This window comes from Sciurus carolinensis, chromosome 3 (assembly GCF_902686445.1).
Source record: "Sciurus carolinensis chromosome 3, mSciCar1.2, whole genome shotgun sequence".
NCBI lineage: Eukaryota > Metazoa > Chordata > Mammalia > Rodentia > Sciuridae > Sciurus > Sciurus carolinensis.
In genome coordinates, this window is record NC_062215.1 from 17,167,832 (window position 1) to 17,189,573 (window position 21,742).

A 21,742-nucleotide genomic window follows, 5' to 3' on the forward strand; every position below is an offset into this window, starting at 1 on the left:
ACAGACCCTCCTAGTCATGACTTCCACCTCACGGTTCAGTGTTTTTTAGCTACCATGTGTGAAGTACCTGCAACTGTACCGGGCATAGTGTATCGCTGTTACGTTTATTCCTATTGTCTCGCAGCGATATTTATATTACCTTATATAACTTTCAGAACGTGTCACTTGTCCTTATCAAAGGGGGTGCTGGTGGAGATGACGGGAGGGCACCCCACCCAGGGGGTGGGGCATCTGGAATCCCTCCCGGGACCAGGCCACCCTAGGCAGCAGGCTTTGACCTGGAGAGAGGAGGTGACCCTGAAGGAAAACAGCCTCCCGCCCCGCAGGGTGCCGTTGCCAGGGAGGATGCGACCTCCTTGTCTCTAATTGCTGAGCTGAGCAGTCCTCCCAAAGAATCACGGGAAAATAGATATTTTTGGAAATGTTTCCCATCCCTTTGAAGATCCGATGAGCAGGAGGGAGGGCATTAAGGAGAAGCCTAGAAATCCCGGCAACACCTCATCAGTAAATGAATTAATTAGCGCCTAATGATTAGGAGCAGCTCCGGTTCCACTCCTGATGGCCGCGGCAGGCGCAGTCCTCATCTGGCACTGGGGGAACCTGCAATGGGAGTCTTCCAGCCCTTCCCTGGAATGTCCCCCACATCAAGGGGCCATCACCCCTGCTTCTTTCCTGGAGTCACAGAAGGAAAATCAGGGAGTCTAGGGGGCACCGTGCCAACCCAAACCCCATCCTGCAGTGGAGAAACCACGGCCCAGCGAGGGCCAGCACAGAGGGCTCTTCAACCAGGGACAGACGGGGCTGGGAATGGAACCCAGGACTCCTGGTTTCCACTGAGGGCTGGGCCAACGAGTTGAGCAGCACATGTCCAGGCCTCAGCTTACTGAGGATTGTTTGGGGCATGTAATGTAAGCTGGGGGACAAGCCTGGAGGGTCTGATGGGGAGCAGCCAGGGCTGGGTGCAAAAGTAAGCAGGACCAGGTCTGCACGGAGCTCAGAGGCCCCACTCCGGAGCCTGGGCTCTACTGCGGAGGCCATGGGGAGCCAAGAGGGTGTGCTCCAAGTGGGGATGACAGGTTCAGGTTCAGGGTTGGAGCTCAGGGTGCCCGAGACTGGGCAGTGGCATTGGGGAGATCAGGGAGGTTGGGACTGGCAGGGCAGATGTGCCAGCATGCCAACCCCCATACGGCAGCTGTCCTGGGAGATCCCGAAGGACTCAGCACGGTGAGTGGAGTCTGACTCCGCCTCCGAGCTCTTTAACCTCGAGCAGGTCATTAACCAATCTGTGCCTCAGTCTCACTATTGAGTCCCACTAAATTGGAGGTTGGCCACTGCGACGCCGATTCTCCTCTTCGACTTCCTTGGCCTCCTAGGCGCTTCTCCCCTTCTCTCTACCCGGGCCTCCTCTCCTGAGTTCCCACAGTCCTCCCGTCCCTCCCCTCCTCCCTGCTCCCTCCCTGTTCCAGCCTCCTGCTCTCCCCTAGCACCCCCGGGGAGAGGGTCGAGCCACCCCCTCAGCCCTCCCATGCCTCCTTGGCATAGCCCCAATTTTAACCCCTTAATTCTGTCTCCTAAAGGAACAAGGGGCAGGAGGGCTTAGGGGGTTTCAAGTTGGAAGAAGTCTTGAGAAGCCAGATCATCCAGCCCCCTTAATCCTCGGAGGGGAATCTGCCCCAGAAGAGGGTAAGTATGTGCTGAGGTCATAGGGCGTGTCCTGGAGTGGACCCCTGGTGTCTGGTCATCTCTGGCACACTCTTGGGGCTCTGGACTCAGGCCTACTGACTGGCCCCAGGAGCCTAGGCGAGGGACCCCATCCCTGGGGACCTGAGCCCCCCAGTTTCCCTTGGCCGAGTCAGGGCCCCGGGCCTGCAGCTGTTACTCTCTTGATAAGCGGGCATCTGAGTCATTGACAGGAGAGAGCAAATTAATTCTGCGGGTGGCAGTGCCATAGCAAGGAGCTGTAAAGCCCAGTGTGAGTGTTGGGGCCTCAGGGCAGCGGTGTTTACCAGGGATCGAGTGTCTGCTCAGCCCTGGGTCAGTCCTGCCCTGCCCCGCCCCTGGGAGGCAAGCGGAGCCCCTGCCCCACCTCCTGGCTGCAGGGCCCTGAGTCATCATCTGCCAGGTTGGGGCTCTTTGAAAAATCCCTGCCTTACCTCATGGGGTTGCTGTAGGTCTCAACAGACTAATCCAAAGATGGTCAACTAAGGGGAAAATGCCACACAGACATCTCAGCTTTACCCCTTGCCAGCTGGTGACCTGGGGCAAGTTCCCTAACCTCTCTGAGCCTTGGAGGCTTAGCTTTATGCCAAGTGATGCTGCCTGGTATTGAGAATCAGCCCAGAGTGGCCTTTGCAAACAGTGGTGGTACCCTTAAAAGGTTCTATTATGATGTATTGTTATCAGTCTGTTGTTTCCCCCACTGCCCAGCTCTCCCCAGCCCATCCCAGCTCCCCGCAGACGCTCCACCCTCTACCTGCTTCTTACTTGTGGTGTTGTAGCGGACACCGTAGAAGAAGGCAGGGCAGGGCCGTACCACCAACTGCCCTGCAGGGCTCCGGGGCCAGCAGGTGCCAATGAGGTCCACAGAAGCGTTGCACTGCAGCCCTGGGGATAGAGATGGCAGGTCAGCGGAGCAGGACCGGCCCCAGGCAGGCAGAGGACCCTCCAGGGTCCCTCCCCCTCCCCACTGGCTCCTACTCACACATGAGAAGGGACCGGACAAAAACAATGGCCCCAGCTGCAGAAATGAACTCATCTTATCAGGGGAGACCCCAGGGGAGGAATCTGGTGACACTATGGAGCCAGTGTGAGTTCCAGAGCAGAGAAGAAACAGAGATGATTGGAGGTAGCATTGACATCTAAGGTCCTGGTTGGCACTTGGAAGATGGCTGGGTGTGCTTCAGGTCCCCTGTTCTGTAGCTTGGGGATACTGCTTTTGGCCCCACCCTTGGTGATAGACTGGAGCTCCAAAACTTCACAGGAACACCCTGAACAGGCCCAGCCAACTCCTGACCCAGGACTCTGATGTATTTCAGGAACAGGACCACATCTGCCAAACCCTGCAGGCAAGAAGCAGCGGAGCCAGGTTGACCCAGCTTCCAGCAGCTCTGACGACCACACTTATTGAGCACATGTTTTCTGTGCTCTGGTCTGTACTAGGACCCGGATCCATGGAAGAAAAGAGAGGGAGACACCTGCAGGGGACTGAACCGGGTGGGAGTCTGGGTCCATGGCTCAGAATGGGCTCTGTCACTAATCTGCTGTGTGACCACAGGCAAATCTCTCTGGGCCTTTGCGTTTTCCTCTAGAATAAAATGAAGTGGTTGTACTAGATCAGTTTTTTTCAGCACTGGGGCTTGAACCCAGGGGCTCACCTACTCTAGGCAAGAGTTCGACCACTGAGCTACACCCCCAGCCGGAGATAAGAAATCCTTACTCTCCCTCTGTTGAAAGTTTCAAGGGTTTACAGAGACCTGGAACATGATGGAAACTTTGGTATACGCACATTTTAATGGAGAAAGGGTGCCATGGCTACGAACAGGTGCTCAAGGGTCTGAGATCCTAAAGACATGCAAACGGGCGGACTAGAAAAAGATTATTAAAGGCCCTGTCCAACATTAATAGTGTCCTTTGATAAAAGAGTTTTTTGGGGGGAGTGGGGGAAAAGAGTGAGAGAGAGATTGTGTGTGTGTGTGTGTGTGTGTGTGCGCGCGCGCGCGTCGGGGCAGAGTTGAGGTGTCAGTGACACTTCAGGAGGGTAGGGGGGAAATAGTCTCCAAGGGTGGGGTTGAGCACCCTGAAGAGTTCTGGCATCCCTTCCTGATGCTTCTCCCCTTTCTCTGCCTTTTAACGCCCCTCTTGACATGAGGCCAGTACACCAGTCCTGTTGAGACCCATTGTCCCATCATGGTCGAAGGGGTTAACAACCTGGAACTGGCACAGAATGCAGACAAGTCAGGGGAGCCATGGTTCACCCAGGTAGGGGGCAGCCTCTTTGGGGCTGGGCATCAGCAGCCGCCAAGCCCTGGCTGGCCTATCTGCCATTTCCTCCCCAAATTAGCCTGTCTCCAGTCTCAGGAAACAGCAGTGGGCTAAATTGGCTTCCTCTCCCTGCTGGACTCAGGACCGTGCCGAGCTGCACGGGTACCAAATGCTGGCTTTTCCTTCTGATCAAGGCTACTCATGGGGTGTTTGTGCAAATCAGGGCTCGGGGGGCAGAGACCTCAAGGCAAGTGGCTTAATTGAAAGAAAGAAATCTGGACTGGAGGGGCAGGGGCTGGGGCAGGGGCTGGGGCAGGCCAGGTGCTGGGGCGTGCCAGGAGGGTGCTGTTTTGCGGCTGAGCCTCCCTGATGGCATCACAGAGCAGCGGGGGAGCGGGGAGGGCAGCACTGTGCAATGCCAGGCTGTGCCAGGTTGGGATTTCAACCTGTCGTGGATCATGCTGACAGTGCTGAGCCCAGAGGGGGGCAAGCCAGGGGCATGTGGCTGTGGGGAGGGGTCAGGTACTACTGTGAACTACACTCTGCTTTTTCCAAAGCTCTTCTTCACCTCTTTGGTTGGACCCTCATCCAACCTCCAATGTCTATTCCCACCCCCTTGTTATAGATGAGGAAATGGAGTCCCAGGGATGTTAAGTGACTTGTCCAAGGTCACGCAAGTCAAAGTATAAAAGAATCAAGATTCACAGTCTGATGTTTTTGATTCTAAATTGAGCATTCTTTCAGTCGCACCATATTGTATGGCGATAAAGTGTGTGTGGGCACCGCAGTCAAGGTGGTGACAGGGAAGGGAGCATTTAGGGCTGACTGGGCGCTAGGCACGCTCCAGGTGCTAATGACGCCATTGCTCCCTTCTCATAGGTTGCTCATTCATTCGTTCGTTCACATATCTCCTGAGCTGGGCACTGGTAACATGAAAAGGGATGTCACATATGGCACACTCTCACAGAGCAGAATCTGCCCTCCCTGGGCCTGCGCTCCTGTCCCAGCCCCGCACCCCAGTCTCTCACTGAAGACTGCACGGAAGTGGCACCTGGGGCCTCTGCATGAAGAGCCCAGAAAATCCTGGATGGAGGGAAAGTCTGTGTGCGAGACAGAGAGGGAGGAAGGCTGCAGGGGCGGAGAAGGAAGCCAAATGCAAGGGGTCGGGCGACAAAGACGTCCCTTCCTCCAGAGTCAGACCAGCACCCGGGCGCAGGAACCCGGGCTGGCTGAACTTGGTCCAGGGAAGGGTGTAGCATAGGGGGCGTGGTCAGCCGCGTGGGGCGGAGCTTCGTGGCCCAGCCGCGGAAAGAGCCGCTGAACTAGCGGTTTGGCCCTGTGGTTTTAAAGAACAGGAGGCAGAGGCAGCGAGAGAACAGGGAGTAAAGGAAACGTGGAAGAAGGTGAGGGGACCCAGAGGTGAAAGGCAGGGAGCAGGCAGCAAGAGAGGGCCTCGGGCACTGTGCACCCGGGCGCAGTCCCACAACTGGCAAATACACGATCTCAGCTCACCGCCCTGAGGACACCGCATCTCGGAAGGAGGAGAGCGGGGGTCCCTTAGCGGACTGGTGTAATAGACTTGGGGCCGGGGAACAAACATTTGTTTAACACTCCTGTATACCAGGCACTGTGAAGGGCGCTTTACATTAGGAAATCCAGGACACTCCTTCAATCTACCCAGGCACTCTCCGAGGAGGAGAAGAGAGGGATGGGGAGGGAGGAAGCCGAGTGGGGTGGAAGGGGAGAGGGAGGGATGGAGAGAGAGAGGAGGGGGAGAAGAGGAGAATAGAGTCAAAAAGACACTAAGGATAAGAGAGGGAGAGCCAGGAAACGGAGGCAGATAGAAAGATAATTTCAGAAGATAGGGAGGGTGTCCATCTACTAGCTGGCAAGGGGGAAGGCAGGAAGGAAGTCTCCCTGTCACCAGGCTGTGACCATAAAAAGGACCTCAAATCAGGACTGTTGGACTTGGATTCTTGGGCCAATATCCCCTCTAGGTTCCACTGTCACAAATGCCCGGCCTCTTCTGCCCTCCTGGGGGTAGTCTTACACCTGGACATCATTATTCTGGGGTGAGGGGCAGTTTGACCCAGAGTAAGCCAGCCTTGAAGCTAGCTGAGCCCACTCGCCAGCCGCAGCGCAAAGGTGAGCTGCGCAAGAAGCCAACTCCGCCTGCAGCTCCTGCTAACAGCGCCCCTCCTGGTCAGTTGAGGTATGGATGGAAGAGAATATTCAGGAAATACTTTCAGAACACTTGATGTAATAGGGGCCGGAGGTAAAGTTATGAATAAAATAAATGCCCTGCCCTCATGGAACTTGCATCCTACTTGGGGGAGACATTAAGCAAACAAACACATACGTTAACCAATGAGAAATACTTTGAAGAAAAACTAAGCGGTATAGAAAGATACTGACTGTGCTGTTTTAATTTAGCATTTCTGTAAAATAATAGCATTTAACTGCAAACCTAAAGGAAGTGAGGGAGGAAGCATACCTGGGACAGAGGGAGCAGGAAGTGTGCTTACTGTGTCCAAGGTGTTGACTTTCTTATCACTGGGTGGCTCACACCCTCATTCACACAAGAATTGAGAAGGCCCCTTTGAAGGTGGCATGTGCACAGTTGGGCCCTGTTTCTTTTGCCAGGTTGGTTACACAGTTCCCTTCCCATAAGGCTTAGGGCCCAAATGTGCTCATTGAATCCTTTTGCGTTAGATGACTTCAGAAGGCAATTGGAACCTGGCTCCTGTCTTGGTTATGGGGGGGGTCTCGGGTCAGGGACCTCTGGATGAATCACAAGATGCATGGGTTCTTGGCAGCATCCCTGAAGTTGGGAAACCAATGCCCTTGTCTGGCTTAACCCCAGGGGAGGCTGGGTTTAAAGGCTGTCTGGAGTGGCAGCTGCCAGGGGGCTAGAGCAGTCTCTGAAACACATTCAGAGGAATGTACCTCTGGGACGCTTAGGCAGAAGCTCTGTCTGGGTGACACAGCATGGAGAGGGGAGCAGAGGGCAGGTAAAGCCTGCCTGGTATTTGCTTGGCCACCTCCTGGTTGAGCTGCCTCCTCTTTGGTTGGGCAGCGAAGAAAGATGCTTGGTAGGGTGTGTGATGCATAGGAACAAGTGGACAGGAGTCCACAGACCCTCCTGGCTTGGGGGTTTGTCCATTCTTAGTTTCTGCATTTCCAACACCTAGTATAGTGCCAGACATAGTAGATGCTAAGAAAAAACTGGGGCCGTGTGCAACCCAGGATTGGTATGGGAAACTTCAGCAGTGCCCCTGCACCCCCAGATGGCTGACTACACTGGACCCTGAGCACCATGGACCTCTGAGTGGCCACATGTGGTACTGGTGGTTAAGTCTGAGATCAGACCCATTTGGCTCAAATCTTGTTGTCAGTGCTTAGTAACTATGTGTTTTCAGGCAAGTTGTTTGATCTCTCTGGACCTTAGTTTCCTCTTCTGTAAAATCTGGGTAAAAATTTTCCTGACTATATTTTTGTGGGTGACTGAATGATATTAAGCACTTAGAATCAGGTCCAACACACAGTGGGCACTAAGTAACTATTATTCATTATTATTATCATTCACTACCTTAAGGCCAGAAACGGGAACTGATGATCCCAGGGCCTTGTCAATCCTGACTCCATTTGTCTGTGATGTTGTCACTTGTTCATTTTATCACTTTCTGGCATTGTCAAACCCATGCCATGATTTTAGGAGTCGCCAAGTCTGTGATGGCCACACAATGGGCCTCAGCCCTGGGGACCAGCCTCTCCCTGCTCCTGGCATGAAGCATGTGAGAGGCCCCCCAAAGGTCCTGGCTCCGTGCCAGCTGCCCCAGCCAGACGCCCCTCCATCTGTCCCAGCCCCTTGGCCCCACCCTCACCATCTGTCTCTACCAATGCCGGTCGGTCTGGGTAGGTCTCGGCATCATACGACAAATGGCCCGTTACCAGAGGCTGTTTGGAGGGTGAGGGATGGCATACCATGAAACCAGGCAGGCTGTGCCAGGGGTGGGGGCACCCGGTACAGATCACCAGGGAATGAATGCCATTCATCAAGGCCCGCCGCTGCCAAGGACAGGTGACACCTCGCGGGCTCGGGGATGTCACTCCTCTTGAACACAACAAGCAAGTTAATGGAGCCTGACCTGGTACCCAGGCACTTCCCTGCGCCTCCTCCCTCCCCACCTCTCTTTGCTAGAAATCCGGCCTGGCTGGGCGCCAGTCTCCCATCCCCACAGCCCAGCTCTGCAGTTTCGCGGCCTGATGCTGGGCTCCCAGCGCCTCCCCAGGGTTAATGCTCATCCCACCCTGGTCTCTCCACCAAGCCCACCTGTCCTTGGCGCACCCTTGCTTTGGCTCAGGGCACGGGCTCTTTGCCAGCCCTCAGAATCTCTCTCAAGACTCACCTTGAAACCCCCTCCTTTAGGAAGGCTGCTTGGACTCACCCCATCCCTGTCCTGCCTTCGTGCCACCTCCACTGACACGAGCAGTTGGTGGCAGGGACCTTCCCTTCTTTCCAGCTATACAGAGAACACTTCTAAAAGCCAGCTGACGCAGGCAACCGTGATCATACCCAGTAGTGGCCTGGTACTCTGCAAAAACAGAGCCACAGACTCAGTGCAGTTGACTCGTGACAGGCCCTTGAGGCCGGAGTCATCCCGCCCTTTACAATCAGGCAAAGCCAGGCTCAAAGGAGTTAAGGACATGCTTGTCCCTGTGGTTACCCGTCCCCCTACTCCTAGCCAGGACATGACTGAGCCCTCGCTATCACCAGCACAGGAAGTCAGTCTGCCTTGTCCGCACACAGTACTCACTCCTCTCCCCCCGCCCTGGCTGGTGAAGGAACAGCAGGCCAGGTGACAGCTGCTCTGGGTTGCAGAAGCCTCCTGTCCCTGCAGGCGCAGCTGCAGAAACTGATGCCTCCTGACCTCTGCACACACACTCCAGTCCGCTTCTCTGCCAGCACATGTCTCCCACTCCGCCTTAAAACACTCGCGGACTTGGAGACTGTGAGCTCCCCGGCCACCTTGCATGGGCCCGCTGCAGAGTAGGGGCTCAGTTAATGAATCAAGGAAAGCCTAGAAGAGCAAACTAAATCACCATGGGACAGTGAACCTCCCAAGGACCCTCAGCAGCCTGGCAGTAGCCATCCCCAGGATGATGCCCACAGTTAGAAAAGGCATGGCCTCTGGAGCCCAAAGACCTTGATTTGGGTCCCAGCCACTGACAGTGAGGTCCTGGGAGAGTTAAGAAACTATTTCCCACCTCAGTTTCCCCTTCTGGATGAAGGTCAGGTTTTCAACTCTTGTGAGGATGAAATAAGCTAGTAGTCCAACAGCCCCTGGTAAGCAGCTAAGTTGCGCATGAGCATCATTTGCATTATACAGCATTTTCTGTTGGGGGTCTAAAGCTCCGTGTTTCAGAGTGCGTCCAGAAGCCTGGCTACCTGCTCAACTCGGGCTCCGGCACTAACTGGTGCCGTCTCTGTGCCTCAGTTTCTTTGTTTGTCACATGAGGATAACAGCAGCCACCTCAGAAGGTCACTGGGCACACTGGGTTAACATGTCTCAAATTCCTTGAGTTGTGCCTGGAGCAGGGTCAGCAGCACGTGGCGGGAGACTCTAGGCACTTTTAGCAGCAGGAAGCAGCAGCCTTCCTCCCTCATCTGATGTCCCCGAGTCACAGCCTGGCAGCAGGGGCTGGGACACCCTCTCATGTGGCCCACCCTAAGGCAGGGAGGTGACTACTTGCAGTACTTGCCTATGGCAGAGGGGGCTGACTTGCTAGTTCTCTTTCCTACCAACCGGACACCCAGCTTCAGCATCCTCCTCTGATGTGCTCAGAGTCCCGGAGGAGAAATCTCTCTGCTGTCTCTGCTCCCAGGCATGGCTCTGTGCGCAGACCTTGGGCGGGGAACACTGTATTGACCTTGCATCTTGCAGAAGAGGGTGGGGGACTCACCAGAGATGTTGCTGGCCAGGGACAGGTTCTCACAGTTCTGGTCCTGGAGGGAGGTGGAGACAGGGTTCAGCCCCAGGAGGAGAAGGGCCTGCAGGCACAGGGGGGTGAAGGACACAGTCAGGTGGGTGCCATGATCAGCCTGCCTGCTGCTTCCTGTCTCTCTCCTTTCCGCCTCCTATATCCAGGTTCTTCCCAGCCCCCACCCCTAGTCTCCTGGCCCTCCTCCCTTGCATCCTCTTGGTCTGGAAGGTCTGGAGGTGCCCTGCTCACAGTGGGCCTGGAACAGAGGGTGGTAAGAGAAGCAGCCTGACTTCCTAGCACAGAGGCTCTGCTGGAGGAAGCCACCTCAATCACCGTGGATCCCAGGCATGTACACACACACACCCTCCCACGTGCCTGATGGGCTCCATGGGCTCACAGACCCTCGTTAGCACACCTCTCTGGCTCCAGAGCAAAGGCGCTGCTGACCTCTTATTTAATGAGCTGCTTCCTGGTTCTGCTTCCCACCTGGCTTATTGCCAGTCACTACAAATGGTGCAGAGAGGTGAAGGGATGAACACGCTGAAAGGCGGCAGCCCTGTTCGAGGAGAACCTCTGCTCTTTAACCTCTCCTAAGGCTCCACTCTGATTCCAGAATTTTAGCCTAGCTGGAAGGGGAGGGGCATGGGCCCATAACTGGAGGGCTGCCCTCCTTAAACCACAGGCAACCACTGCAGACCCTTCCCAGAGGTCGTGCTCCCTACAGATTTAGTCTCTATAGGCCTGGCATCCAGCCTCAGTTTCACTGTGTTACCATAGGCAGGTTACTTGACCTCTCTGTGCTTCAGTGTCTCATCTGTGAAATTGAGTAGACCCATCCCCGTCTCAGGCTTTTAAATAGTGCCCATGCTCCTTGAGAGAAAGGCTTTTGTTTTGTTTACTGTACTCACGTTGTTGAACAAATTAATGAAAGATATTGGATTTCTAGTATTTAACAGGCTCTCAGTAAGAACATATTGATGACTTGAACTTCATGGTATATATTCAGTTAGTTGTTTCTCCTGGGGTTTCACTTCAAGGGGTTAAGTTGGAGTGGTGGTGCACACCTGTCATCCTAGCTACTCAGGAGGCTCAGGCAGGAATAGCAAAAGTTCAAGGTCAGCCTGGGCAACTTTGTGAGACTCTATCTCAAAATAAAAGGGCTGGGGGTGTAGCTCAGTGGTAGAGCGCTTGCCTGGCATGTGCGAAGCCTTGGGTTTCACCCCCACTACTGCAGAGAGAACAAGGGGAAAAAGCATCGTGAGTGTGGTGGGGAGCTTTGTAGCGGGGTGGCTGTGGGTCCCAGACACAGTGACCAGCAGAGCTTCCAGGCAGGACGTGAGCCTGGGACTGCTCTCCTCCTCACCAGCCGGCTCCGCTCCTCTGCTCTATTTTCTAGGGCCCTCCCTCTGTCCAGAGGTCTCAGGCCCAGCCCATTTCTGCACCTGCTGCAAAGCTCACTGCTGAACTCAGGGCCAGACTCGGGAGCCCGCCCTGGGATTCCGCAGCAGGAACACGGGATGGGGCGGGGGTGACCCCTCTGCTAGTCTAGCCAGGGTCTGGGAGGTGGTGCTCTCCAGCAGCATGCAGTCCTCACGAGGGGCGCCCCCTGGACTGGGGTGAAGTGGGTGCAAAATTTAAGGGGTGTCAAAGTGCATTCTATTGTCATATTTAATTAATTAGAACAACAACAACAAAAACCTCAGTAGTCAGGATATGTCATGTTTAACGCAGTTTTTTATTTTTGGCAGTGCCGGGGATAGAACCCAAGGACTTGTGCATCCCAGGCAAGCATTCTACCTCTGAGCTACAGCCCAATATTTTTAAACAATCTAAATTAATGCAACAAAAAAATCCATGATGAACAAAACATTAAAAATTGTGTTTAAAATCACAGGCTCAGTAACAGTACTGGGTTATATTGGAACGTGGGGCAAAGGGAAGAATTGGTAATAGTATCACAATGTTATTTATGGTGATTACAGAGGCTTTTGGCATCGCCTGACTCTGGAGAATGCCTCACCGGATGCACCCTCGGCACTCGGTCACAAACCCTCCCAAGCTGTTCTCCACCCACCCATTGCTCCACCCACGGCTGCCCAGGCCCTCTCCCCCTGGACCCCTGGCCCTGCTCACCCTCTCTGGACCTCAGGGCCTTCCCTCAGTCCATAAAGGCAAACTTTAATTCCACTTTCTTTCATTTGTCCCTTGCTGAGCTGAATCCAGTTCTGTCTGTCTTTTTCTAGGGGCCGACTTTCTATGCTCACCTGCCGGGAATGTCCTCCCGCCTCCCCCAGGACCTCCTCGCCCTCGCGGGCACCACTTCTCTCCCCTTCCTGTCCCAGTGACACCGCCAGGCCCTACAGTCCTCCCTCGCAGGTGTCATGGAGCATTTCCACTTCTGGTCAGCGCCCATCCTCCTCCTGCCTCCCCCGCAGGAAGCTCCCCTTGACCCTAACGGTGCACAGGGTCAGGTTGTCCCTTCAGGGTCAACCTGAGTGCTTGGTGGGCCTTGTTTACTCCTTCTGTCCTCCGTTCTTACTGCACCAAGTGTCAGGCTCCCAAGCGGCCCTGGTCTTGCCGGCCATCCTGTGCCCAGCACGAGGGACCCTCACGGAATGGCCTGGGGTCAGCTAACTGGCTGCCGGGCCTCCACAGGGATGGGAAGAGACCCGTTCATCTCTCCGGCCCCAAGGAACTTCCGACACTTTATTAATCAGTAATTAAACTTTGCAGTCAGCGGAGAGGTAGAGAGATTCCTCATTTTCCAAGTGGCTCCTGCCGGGAAGCAGAGACAAACCTGCTCTGCCTGCTCAGCACTCAGCGGGGGTCCAGGCTCTGCTCTGTCCCCAGGGATGAGCAGACCAGCTGCTATGGCCAGGGGCTTCTTCTAGAAGGTGACTAGGAAACTCTACCTTCCCGGCCTCACAGTTCCCATGATGCCTGCATCACCTGCACAGACGCACTCAGCTGAGTCACAGACAAATCAGAGAAAACTGGAAACACCCACTGGAAAATCAGCCTGGCTGCGGTCATGCCCCCACCATCCATCCCGTCTCCAGACCCTGCTTCCTGCTTCTGCCTTCAGTTCCCCCTTGAAGGCACGTCGCCATCTATTCCCAGCACGTGTCACTTCCCCTGCACACCAACCCCTCCTTGTGCCTGCAGTTGGTGACCCCTCTCCAGCTGCCCCTGCCCCTTGTGAACTGTGCATTCCTCAAAAGGGCCCCTCCCCAAGCCTCCAAAGCAAAGTGACTCGGTTACCCCTTCAATGTGCCTCTTGTCCCCAAAGCATGAGCTGGGCCGTATGCTCAGGAGGCTCACAGATGGAGGCCTTGGACCAGTCCTGAATATATCAGAGCCACCTCAGTACCAAGCACCCCTGGCCCACGGCTCTAATTAGATGGCAAATGTATAGGCGTACGTTCTTATTCTTGCATGCTAACATCCTGCGGTTTACAGAAGAGCAAGCAATCCCAGAATCATCATAAAATCAAACCAAATGCCACAGAGCAAAGGACCCGAGGGCCCCTGGCTGCCTATCGCCCTGACGCTGTCTCCTTGAAGGTGCAGGTTACCAAGCCATGTCCTGCCTAGTGAGGACCCTCGATGCATTATGCAAAGGAAGATGCTCCTTAAAATTCTCAGACCAACCCTTCCTCTCTGGAAAGGTCAACTCTGGAGCAGAACCTCTGCCTGCGTTCCCTCTTGTCCTGCGTGCGGAAGGCTTGTGACGCTTCTGGCTTCTTCCTGAATCACTTCCATGGGAAGTGCAGTTTTCCTGTGTGTTTTCTCCACCAGCTGCTGCTCTCCTCTTCAATGACAGTACTATTTTCTTTCCCCATTAACAGGCAACTACTGTGCTGGTGGGAATGGACCCCAAAAGTTTCGGGGGTATTGTTTGTTTCCTCTCAAAACGGAGAATCTGGGGTCCACAAACACAATGGGGGAGGGAGTGTGAGTGCCCTGGAATTAAAAGCGGAATGGTGTGTGCAATAGAACCTGTTTCCTGGGGAGGTTCATCACTTCCTCTACTTCTCAGCAAGGTCTAACACCCCCAAATCAGCAAGAGCTATGGCTGCAACACAAGTTGAATGGGTTCCATCTGAGGTCCAGGCCCCCACCGAACTGGACATGCCACCCTCTCTTAGCTCAAGACAAAGTGCTTCGGGCCTAAGAACTAACACTTGCTGGGACCCCCTCCTGGCTGGCTTCTCCCCTCCACCATGAGCCCTAGCTACTGGCTGTCTTTCCAGAATCGTTTTTGACAACCCAAGTTTTCAGCACTTCATGAGATTTGCCATTTTCCAACTAGCAGAGAAACCAAAATGGAACTGAGAACGTGAAGCTGGCAGAGCACTAGATCCACTCTCTAGCTAATTTCCCACTCTGCACCCCAGCCTGGCAGCCCCAAATAAAACTTCTTATTTTAAATCTCTCCAAGCCCTTCCCCCCGACTTTGGTACTGGGAATTGAACCCAGGGACATTCTACCCCAACCCTCCCCACATTTTAAATTTTGAAACAGGGTCTCACTAAATTGCTGAGGGTTTTACTAAGATGATGAGGCTGACCTCAAGCTGGGCAATCCTCCTGCCTCAGCCTCCTCAGACCTAATCTCTCCAAATCTTGAAGGTTAAATCCGAGACAGACAAGGGCCTACTGTCGCTCAAAGACAGCTTCACCTAAAATGACTGTCTGAGGACACTGTGGGGACCTGACACGAATGCGGCACTGGGCTGCAGAAAGCAGACAAGGTCCCATGCCCCCTATTTTACAGCTGGATTCCCTGAAGTGCTGAGAGTCACAGCTGCTCTGAGCAGCGAGCAGGGACTGGGATCTGGCATCTGATCCACGTCTGCCCTTGGAGTAGATGAATGAAGCCGGGGGCTGGTGCTCTGGCCTGGCCAGGTCCCCATCGGCACAAGGCACAGACAGGAGAGAGGCACCTGGGAGAGGGAAGTGGCACAGAAGCCCAGCAGGGGTGGGTGGCTGCACTGAGCCTTACAGCTGCCTCTTCAGCTGCTGCCCACGCCCCACCCCACCCCAGGCCACACGGAATTGAAGCTGCCATCCCAATTCCCAGCGTGACTTTGGCATAAAGGTTAATCACACCCGGAAAATGCTTATTAGAGACCATAAATAACTACGTAGCTGAAGCTTAGTTTGGTCTTTAAGGCGAAAAAGAGCAATTTCCTTTGATGGGATAATTCGGTGATTAACCTTTTGGGGAGGGTCCTGAAGGCACACCAGAGGGAGGGAGGAAGGGAGGAGGGGAGGCCGCAAGGCAGCTGGGGCTGCCCTCCCACCTCCTGAAAGTCCCTGAGCAACGAGGAGAAGGGCCTGCCTTCCCTCCCCTTTCACAATGAGCTCCCAGGCTCAGCTGGGCAGGACCCCAAAGCCCTCTGGGGCAGGACAGAGCTGGCCTGACAGAATCGCAGCGGCCACAGTGCTGGAATGACTCTCTGCAATTCCTCCCCTCTGGGCCCAGTCCCACCACCCTACGGTGTGACTCTGGGTGAGTCACCTGGCCCTTGAGACTCCACCTCCTCTTCTGTGAGGCAGGGACAATGGAGCCTCAATCCCCACCCCACTCCGCCAGGCAGAGGAAAGAGATGCTCCTGAAATTCAAACTCCCCAGTAAGTGTCAGCAAGGTCATTATCACCTCCAGGGTGCCAGAGGCTGACCTCTGCTGCCTTTGGGAGGGGTTTTCAGCTTAAAAGGAAAGTTGGTTGTTTGTTTTTAAAGCCACCAGATTTGGCGATCTCCCCAGCTCCCTGCAGGACCGGGATTCTACATTCAAGGAATCCAGGGCTCACTAGGTACGTGGTTTGGAAAAAGGGAAAGAAATTCAGAGAGGCAGAGAAGGACAAGGACAATGCACAGAGACTCACACGAGGACACACACACACACAGAGTGAGTGCAGGGGAGCATGGGCTTCCGGAGGAGGGGAGCCCGAGGGTGGGCAGGGTAGCCATGGACTGTCAGAAAGAGAAGGCCTCCTGTGCACAGGAGGGCCCTGAGCTGGGTGGGGGCGGGGCTGGGCTCTCAGACACTGGGCCGAGCTGGGTGCATAGGCCTGAGGTGCCAGCACACTACTGGAGCTCACGGATGGAGTCACTGGTAGGGAGGTAACTGAGGCCTGGAGAGGGAGAGGGACAGCCCCAAGTCTCTGCTTAGTAAATTGGGGATGGAGCTGGGAATTGCTGCCTTCCTTGATGTGAGAGAATGTGGGGACCCAGACTCAGGGATCCCCCCAGTGTGGCCAAGATCACAATCCTCCTCGGTGGCTCCCCTAGAGGCAAGCTCCCCCCAGCCCACACTGCCACCTGCTGGTCAAGTTCCCAGGTCCTGGGCCTTGGCCATTCTGGCCATCCTGCTGGGCGCTGAGTTGGGTAGCCTGCTTTCAAGCGAAGCCAAGAGCAGCACATCTAGCCGTGCAAGAGAGAAGCTGTCAGCGGTTGTAAATCACGGCTTCTTTACAAAGCTGTCTCCCCTGTTGCATTTAAAACCCAGAGTCTGGTTTGCAGAAATGAAATGTGCAATCGACTCTTCATAACCTGTCCAGGTCTCCGAGGGATAGACCTGCAGTCAGGAACCCATCAAACCCGAGGAGGGAAGGGCCCGCCTGCCGCTGCAGTCTGCACAGCGCAGAGTGCCAGAGGGGTGAGCCGGCAGGAGCGCAGCTGTGCACCGCATGGCGGGACTGAGACCTCGGGGTGCCTTTTTTTATTCATACAGAGGTGCCCAAAGACCAGCCAGGGTAAAACTGGCTAGGCACAGTGGGCAGTGAAGCCACCTGGCCCTTCTCAGCCCTCCTGACTGTGTAAGACTTTTGTCCCCAAAGTAGCCCCTTCTCCTCGTCACTTCCCAGGTCCTTTTGTGACAGCCACGACCTGTCCCCACCCCAAGTCAAAGAGCCTGTTCCTTCCCCCAAAATGCATGAGCAGTGAAAGGTTATGCCAGGCAGGCAAGAAATAATTTATTGTTACATTTAATTAACTTAAATTGCTGTTGTAGAGAAGAGAAAAAATGGAAGGGAAAACCTCCTGCCTACCGTGAAGGGAGGGGTGTGCCTGGGCGTTCCCCGGCTCCAGGCCTTCTCCCCGGGCCCTGGTCTCCATCCCTGCTGCTGCCCACTCCTGTCCCTTAGGGCTGGACCACCTACTTCACCCACCCCAGGGGCAGGGGCGGCCTGACCCCAGCTCTGGAGTTCACACAGGCTGCCCGAGGTGCCAGGAGCGTGTCCGCTGGAGTTATGGCTCCCGAGGGCAGATCTGTGTCTGCCTATTTCTGTGCCCTCAGAGGGACCTGACCCTCCTAAGGGTCAGTGAATGAGTAAATGACTGAATGAACAGATGGCCTTTTGTTCTCTACCCCTTAGACCATGGAGTCCCACATGGGCAGTTTTTAAAATTAATTTTTTTGGGGGGGTCTTTTTTCCCATATTTTTTACTGGTGCATTATAATTATGCATATTCCCCACAGGACATTTTGATGTTCATTTCCTTTTCCTCTTTTCCTCCTGCCCAGAAGGAGCTCCCTCCTCCTCTAGATTTTTTTTTGGGGGGTTGGGAGGGTGCTGGGCATTGAGCTCAGGGGCACTCGACCACCGAGCCACATCCCAGCCCACTTTTGTATTTTATTTAGAGACAGGGCCTCACTGAGTTGCTTAGCACCTCGCTAAGTTGCTGAGACTGGCCTTGAACTCACGATCCTTCTGCCTCAGCCTCCCAAGCTGCTGGGATGACAGGCGTGTGCCACTGCACGGGTTCCTTGGGGGGTTTTGATTTGTGCGTGGCTCCCCACCTTGGCCTCCAGGAGATGTGCCGAAGGAAGGTGTTCTAGGGCAGGGAGGGCAGGTCCTGTTCCGACTCTGACAAACTGGCTCTGGGATTGTGGTGAGGCGCTCCTCCACCCTTCCTTGTGTCTGTCCCCAGGATTCTTTTCCAGGTCTGAATATGCCCTGGCCTCAGCACTCACAGGACAGCAGAGCTTCAGCCCTCTCACCTTGGGGCCAGAGAGATCCACACTGGAATCTTTTAATTGCCTCTTCCTACCCGTGTGGGGTTGGGCAGATCACTTAACTTCTCCCTGCCTCGGTTTCCCCATCCACAAATGGGCTCATAGGAAAAAAACATTCACACCGCCAAGCGCTCAGAGAGATTGAAGCTGAGTGTGTGCTGAGTGCCACAGAAGTCACCTCCGTCCCGTGACAAGCTGATTCTTTTCTGACTCAGCCCTCTGCCCCCAAATGCTCCTTGATGGGCCACCCAGGGCATGAACAGCCACTTTCCATCACCAGTGGGTTCCCAGGAGCTGGCGGCCACCCACTAAAATGGGGCACACCACCCGCTCCATGAGGGCACACAGTCACCACCAGCCCCATCTGGCCTCCTTCTCGGCCTCTCCTGTGGTCACTCCCTTCGCCCTTGGCAGTCCCTGCGTTCTGGGCCTCCCTGCCTCTCCTCCACCCACCTCCTCTCTCCCCCTCCTACCTCCACTCTTCTTCCTCCCTCCCTCCTACCTGCCCGGTAACAGAGCCTGTGAATTTTCTCTAATCCTCGCAGTCCCTCCAAGTTGGATCTTTTAGCATCTGCCCACTGTACAGATGACAAACCATGTGCACGGACATGGTAACTGGGCCCCGGTTGTTCCCATGGTAACTGGAGGGCCTGGGGTTTGCAGGACAACCTGCTTCTCTGCAGTCCCCATTGCTTTCCTTCCCCTCCCCACGGTCACCTCTTCACAACTTGGATCAGGTGGGTATGGGCTTCCTTTGCCTCTTGACCTCTGGCTCCTGGCTACATCCTGGCTCCCTGAGAGCTGGCGGTGGGAATTGAGGGGTGGACACTAGGCAGACCCTGTCAGCAGGGGGGCTCGGGAAGGGCTAGGGAGCTGAAGGTCCTCCCGCTGGAAGCTGCACAGCTCTGACCCATGAGTGGCTCCCACTCTGGGAAACCTCCCCTGAGGGGTTGGGACATAGAGCTGAGGTGTCAGGACAGCTGTGGAGACACCAGCCAGGCAGGCTGTCAGCCGGGGTTCTCGACTAGGCTGCTCCGCCAAGTGTAAAGCGGGGGGACTGTGGCCTGGCGGGAGGAGGACGTCCTGGAAGGAGTGGCATTTCAAAAGAGAGAGAGCCAGGAAGAGGGAGTCCGTCCGCCTCTGGGAAGCTGACTGAGAGCTGAAGGCTCTGTGGCTGTTTTTCCTTTCCACACCTGGACAGGGAGTTAAAGGGGCTGCTGACTCAGAGACGGCTGAGCAGAGAGACGGAGGGCAAGTGTGAGAACGCTCGTGGGACAGGCAGGGGCCTCATCCTTTGCCTGTAAGTGTGAGTCAGACGAACGTAGAAATTTCCAGACAGTACTCGGCATCTGACCAAGAAAAAAGAAGATTCCATTTCTCAGCCCCCACCCCAGAGATTTCAGGTCCGCAGGCCCAGGGGACTCAGGAATCCTCATATTTTTTAATGCTGTCTGGAGGATTATGAAATGATGCCAGAACTGAGGATGGCCGAACTAGCTCCGTGAGACTCAACCAGAGGTCATTTTGTCCCCCTGAGAACACTGGGCGTGAGTGTCTAGAGACACCCTTGGTGGCTATGAATGGGGGTGGGTACTGGCATTTAGTGGCTAGAGGCCAGGGGTGCTCTAAACATCCTATGATGCACAGCACCCCTCCCCCCAAAAAGGCTACCTGGCCCCGCACGTCAGTAGTGCTGATGCTGGGGATCATGCACCCGGGGAGGGCGCAAAGCTCTGAAGCCACTGGCCTGCTTGCCCATCATTCAGGGAGGAAGGAAGACATCTGGGGAGACCTCAGAAAGAATGAAAGAATAAGAAGCCCTCAAGAGGCCCTGGGCTGCTCTCTACCTGCAAGTGCGCTGCAGGACTTTGGACCAGCCATTCCTCACCGCCTGGCTCAGTCTGAGGGCAGGGGACAGTGGAGGGACTCTTCCTGGTCAGAGAGGAGGTCCTGCCTGGTCAAAGTCTCCAGGGCAGGGTGTGCATGGGAGACCAGGAAGGGGCGAGAAGATCTGCCTGGGGACACAGCCAAAGCTGGGGGGTCAGGAGCACGGGCAGGGTGTGGGCAGCCCCTCCCTAAAGTCAGCCAGCATCTTGGAGGGGACAGCTGACGTGGGCAAACCTGGGGACAAGAGGCAGAACCTGTGCAGGACTGGGTCCTTGGAGCTTTAGGGGAGCCTGCCCCAGAGGAGAGGCTTCCCTGGCTTCACGAGGGCCCTGTGACCCTCCGAATGCTGCCAGTCCTCCCCCTACCTTTGTGACAGGTGAGGGTCACAGAGAGAGAATGAGGAGTCGTCTCACCCAGACCCCGCCATCAAGGGGGGATTCTGCACAAACCAAAGAGAGTCCTCCTTCCCTGCCATGGGCTCTTCCATTTCAGTCAGCCCAGCTTCAGCCGCTACAGCCACCGGATCACTCAAGTCCCTACAACCAAGGTAGACAGGTGCAAAGGACGTGGCCGAGGACCAGACTCATGGAGAGTGAATCAGGGATTCGGGCAGTTAATTCTGGTCCCTAAGCAGGGCTTCGGATCAGGGCTTCTGAAAGGGCAGTCAGGACCAGTTCCACGGGTCAGGTGTGCCAAGTGCGAACTGTCTGCTACTGGTCCACAAGGTGATACGCACAAAAATTGAGTAAGCGTTTGGAAACTTCCATGTGAATTTGCCCTTGCTGTGACATCCCAGCAAGTTGTCAATAAACTGGTCTCCTTGAGCAGGGTCTGGACCAACTCAGATGCTGTCACGCTTGCGAGGTGAGTCCTGCCGTGCGGCTGTGCAGGAGGACCACAGGCTGGCCTGCTGCGGGCCGGAAGGTCCACTCTCCAGCCAGAGGAGTGTGTGGCGCTGGCCCAGGAGGGAAGGCCTGGTGGGGGAGGGGGACTCTCCCCCTCCCCAGTGGAGTGGGGAGGACAGTGCAAGCAGCAGGTCCTGCTCTTTGGCCTTCGGTGGGGACAAGTCCCTGCAAAGGCATTTCTTCCCTTTTTCTCCATCATGGTCCAGAAAGAGGACAGAAGCCCAGAGAGGTTATTCGACTTGCTCAAGGCCACCCATCCAGGAAGTGGTAGAGTTGGCTCTAACCCCAGGACTTCTGCCCTGTCAGCTCTAGGGAACATGCCACTCCTGGGCCCCGTGTTTCACAGCCTGGCAGGAGCGTTCATGGTCAGTCCATGAGCCTGACCATTAGGAGAAAAAGGACCCCCAGAGGCTGTCCCCTGCCCCCTGTAGGCAGCTGGAGGGCTGTGGTGTGGACTGAGGGACAAGACACCGTGGAGGAGAGAGGAATGCTGGTGCTCCGGTCACCCCTGCTTGCCTGCTACTTCTGTCTGCAGCCAGCAGCAGCAGGACAGTGGTGGGGAGGGAGCCTTGGGCTGCCACCAACCCTCCTGGTGACCGAAGCGCCTTGGAGCTCTCTCTGAAGACCCCAGCTTCTGAGAAGTTTCTTGGCCCTTTGTATCAATGCCCCTAGTCTCCTCTGGTGATGTCACCCCTCCTGCCCACAGCCCCTCATGAAGCACAGAGTAATGGGGGCCGGGGGGATCACGGCTGGCCTGGAATCTCGGGCTGCTCCTAAGGCGCGGTGCCAGCAGCATAAGGCTGGATGAGCCCTGGGGCCGTCCCCACGTGCAGCCGAGGAGGGCCCTGTCTGTCCAGCCGGTCCTCTGTGTGTCTCCTGTCACCACAGCACTGCCGGGTGCACAGACAGCTGTTCATCCAGGACTAGAGCACAGAGAGACCCTTCATGAAATTCAGTAAAT

At 55.5% G+C, this 21,742-nt stretch overlaps 1 protein-coding gene across 2 annotated transcripts in view; it reads right to left on the reverse strand.

Annotated features, from left to right (window-relative positions):
* The window catches only part of Crhr1 (corticotropin releasing hormone receptor 1), a 44,556-nt gene that overhangs the window by 15,447 nt on the left and 7,367 nt on the right, over positions 1-21,742 (reverse strand). For both annotated transcript variants that reach the window (XM_047546280.1, XM_047546279.1), the window contains exons 2-3: positions 9,946-10,033; positions 2,485-2,604 (exon numbers count right to left, since the gene is read on the reverse strand). In XM_047546280.1, coding sequence (XP_047402236.1) covers positions 2,485-2,604; positions 9,946-10,033 — 208 coding nt within the window. The remainder of the gene's footprint in view (positions 1-2,484; positions 2,605-9,945; positions 10,034-21,742) is intronic.